We start from the raw sequence: 3,715 nt of genomic DNA on the forward strand, positions 1-3,715 counted from the left end.
ACATACATACATACATACATACATACATACATACATACATACATACATACATACATACATACATACATACATACATACATACATACATACATACACACACAACTACTCCACAAATGTCATTATTAGGCTTCGCCAGTGATCTATTCAGTAGATCACTTTACAGTCACAAAATTATGATGAATTGAGATGATCTGAATAGATTTAGTGGAACAGGTATGCAATTATGCTTAAAAGGACCTTCATTGCAATAGTTTGTTGAAACTTTTATTGCTGTTTCAATACGTTATTTCGTTCCCTTTGTATATCTGACTGGAATGTAGAATGACATCCACTAAACGGTTGAGAGAAGAACCAGTTCGGTCTTCGTTTAGGGATGTACTGCAGCTAGGTTAACAGTTCGATCAATACAGCGAACCAATTGTAAATGAACGGTGGGAATAGCAGTAGGGCGCGGAGTATTATCAACCTGGAAACTAGGCTAGTGCTCTAATAAATGTCCTTGAGGCAATTCGATTCCTGAAAGATATAACGTCTGGTCGTGAACTCAAACTGTTAAGCCATTTTGTTTTAGTGAAATAAAAAATAGACAAGGCAATCAATGCAGGTCATTGCGCGGCTTGTTCTAGAGATTGATACGGTGTGTTATATAACACTATGTTAACCTACATGTAGGCTAACACTGATTTAGTCTGATGAAGCTACTTCAGTTCCAGTCATTGCGCGTCAGGACAGGGATAATAAATTAAAGCTTTCTTTAGAATTGGGAGGAAAAAACAATAACATTTTAGCCTCTTATTTATTAAAGAAATACGAATATAGATCTTATAATTAACCGTTTAACCTTTAGACTGACAGGAGCCCACTTTGATTATTATATTGTAAACATTTTCAAAAGAGATCGACATGTCTGTCTAGCACTTAGTACATCATGGTTCTTATTCAAGAGTCATGTGGGGTTGTTGTGCAAGTAGCTCCAGTTTAACTGGAAAGATGTAATGAGGTTACATAACATTGTGTTGTAACTGGTCTTGCATAACAACTAAATCCCCCTCTCCATTTATTCTTCCTCTTTTGAACGCTAGGTGGGGCTATTGCAACAATRTYCCGCCAWAKCATTCCACGACACTGGATTTTGAGACACTATCTGAAGAACKGAAAATCTCAACACAGCAAAACCATGAGTGTGACCAGTGAGATGTTTGAAGAAGATTCTCAAGACATGAGGGAGCAGAGTGGTGGGGAGTCCAGTGCTGCACCTGGTGGGACCCTGTCCTTCACAGARGAGGCRGTYTCCATCCTGACCTCCAGCAGCCTGCTGGCCCGCTCTCTGCTKGGACGCACCTCTGCTCTGAAGCGCACCAATGACCCGCCCYCCTCTGGYAACSCCCTCAGACGGAAGCGTGAGTTCATTCCCAGCGAGAAGAAAGATGACGGCTATTGGGACAAGCGCAAGAAGAACAACGAGGCGGCCAAGCGCTCCAGGGAGAAGCGCCGCGTCAACGACATGGTGGTGGAGAATCGCGTGCTGGCGCTGCTGGAGGAGAACGCACGTCTCAGGGCCGAGCTGCTGGCTCTCAAGTTCCGCTTCGGCCTGGTCAAAGATCCCTCCAACACACCCATCCTGCCCCTCCCCACAGCCCCCTGTGCTCCACAGACCTTGGCTCCACACTACTATCTGCCCAGTGGACCAGGGAGCCACCCTGCTGCKCKCGGGGGCCAGTTCAGCYTGCAAGGCTCCAGGGACMCTGGCAGCATGTCAGAGGACTCTGGGTTCTCCACCCCTGGCAGCTCCAGTTTAGGGAGCCCCCTCTCCTTTGAGGACCGACTGAGTGATCATGGCAAACTGTCCCCACACAGAGCAGAGGAGCTGGGCTACGAGCTCCACCACTCCCCTGCAGAGGCCCAGGTGCACCACAGTGGAKACTTCCCTGGGGAGCTCTCCAGYGTGATGATGGGGAAAGTGGAGTCTGGGGAGGGCATAAAGAACTTTCCTCACAAAATGCGCTTCAAGATCCTCAGCAGTGGKGAGGACAACAGGCACAGCCCCATACAGTCAATGGGAGCAAGAGACGGTCCCCGGGAGGCAGCCAGCGGACACATCATGTTGGGTGGAGCTGAGGGGGCAGGAGTCTGGCCACATAAGCAGGAGGGAGAGGAGACCCGGAGGGGGCGACAACAGCAAGAGTCCACTCAGTATGTCCACCGTACACCCCCACAGGGCCAGACAGAGTCTCATTACCACACAGAGAACAATGTCCTCAAGTCCCACCTCAGCTCCCTCAGTGAAGAGGTGGCCCAGCTCAAGAAGCTGTTCTCAGAGCAGCTGCTGGCTAAAGTGAACTGAGCCCAGGACTGTGTCAGTGGATGCTCGGTGAACTGTCCCATCCCAGAAGAGGAAGCTCAATCTGAGCTAGCATACTAACATAAGCACATACACATGGTGAAAATGAGATAGAGGGGAACAGAGACTCTAAACACAACAGTACCTTGGCACACTGAGCTGCTACGGTGACAAACCAATGCCCTGGGCCAACTGGACTATGATCCACCCCAACTACTCAATTCCAACTATTTACCTTTATGTTTAGGAATGTGTGTATTTTTACCCTCTAATTTTGAGTTGTCCTGATTTTCTACTCTTAAATCCTAAACGCTTATCTGCGCCTCAATTGAGAACAGTTTCTGTAACAGGGACAAAGTCCCATCATCACCTTATTAAAGCACAAAGCTATATGTGTTGGTTCACTTGTGGCCCTCTGCCCCATACACTGTGAGACCCTCAAAATCACTCTGACACAAGAGGACACTGCCTCACCTCTCCAGAGGATACTGTATTATTGACTCTCATCTCCACTCTGCATGTACAACAATGCTGCTTCTCAAGGTCTCACAACCACAGACAAAGCAATGTCAGTGATTGAGACATTGAGGTGAACTGGTGCTGAACTAATGTACACTGTAATTCAACTGGAGCTTCAACAACTCATTATTAGTGCTGTGGCATTGGCACTAATTGGTTTTGAATATGCATGAGGAAAGAACACCACATTCTTTTAAACTGTAAACACAACCATAGAAAGGACACTGAGGACAGATAACCTGAAAGGTGACGGTCTCCAGTCCCTGAATGGGGACGTTGAACTATTGTCATCTCTTTAATGTATTGCAACACAATGGACTTTGGATGATGACAATTGGAAATCAACTAATACTCTATCATTCCATTGCACAGTCAACAGCATAGCTATGAGGACAGACACACACCATGTCAATCATTGAAATGTGATATGCTTCATGTAGGACAACACACTGTGTCTGGCAACTAGTGAAAGTGTTTTCATGTCTCAGTTGAATACTTTTCGTTAGCCTTGTCCAAAGAATACATGGTCTGTGTAATTTCTAGACATGCACTGTAAACTGTATCTAGGTGATGAAAATATTTGTTGTTATGTGAATATCTGTATGAAAATATTTTTTTTGTACTTCTGAATAAATCTTTGAAATGAAATATTTTTGTCTCATTTTGATTATACACTTTCTAATCATATATAAGTCAAGCAGCCACTTGATCAGGGATGGCAACATACAGTATCAGGGATGGCAACATACAGTATCAGGGATGGGCAACATACAGTATCAGGGATGGGCAACATCCAGTATCAGGGATGGCAACATACAGTATCAGGGATGGCAACATACAGTATCAGGGATGGCA

The 3,715-nt window shown here is 45.4% G+C and overlaps 1 protein-coding gene across 1 annotated transcript; it reads left to right on the top strand.

The window, feature by feature from the left end:
• Positions 1–181: 181 nt before the first annotated feature.
• Positions 182–3,508, top strand: LOC112075720 (uncharacterized). Its single transcript, XM_024142674.2, has one exon. It carries the CDS (start codon positions 1,178–1,180, stop codon positions 2,342–2,344), a length of 1,167 nt encoding a protein of 388 aa, XP_023998442.1. The 5' UTR covers positions 182–1,177; the 3' UTR covers positions 2,345–3,508.
• Positions 3,509–3,715: the final 207 nt, after the last annotated feature.

This window comes from Salvelinus sp. IW2-2015, unplaced genomic scaffold (assembly GCF_002910315.2).
Source record: "Salvelinus sp. IW2-2015 unplaced genomic scaffold, ASM291031v2 Un_scaffold3356, whole genome shotgun sequence".
Classification (NCBI taxonomy): domain Eukaryota; kingdom Metazoa; phylum Chordata; class Actinopteri; order Salmoniformes; family Salmonidae; genus Salvelinus; species Salvelinus sp. IW2-2015.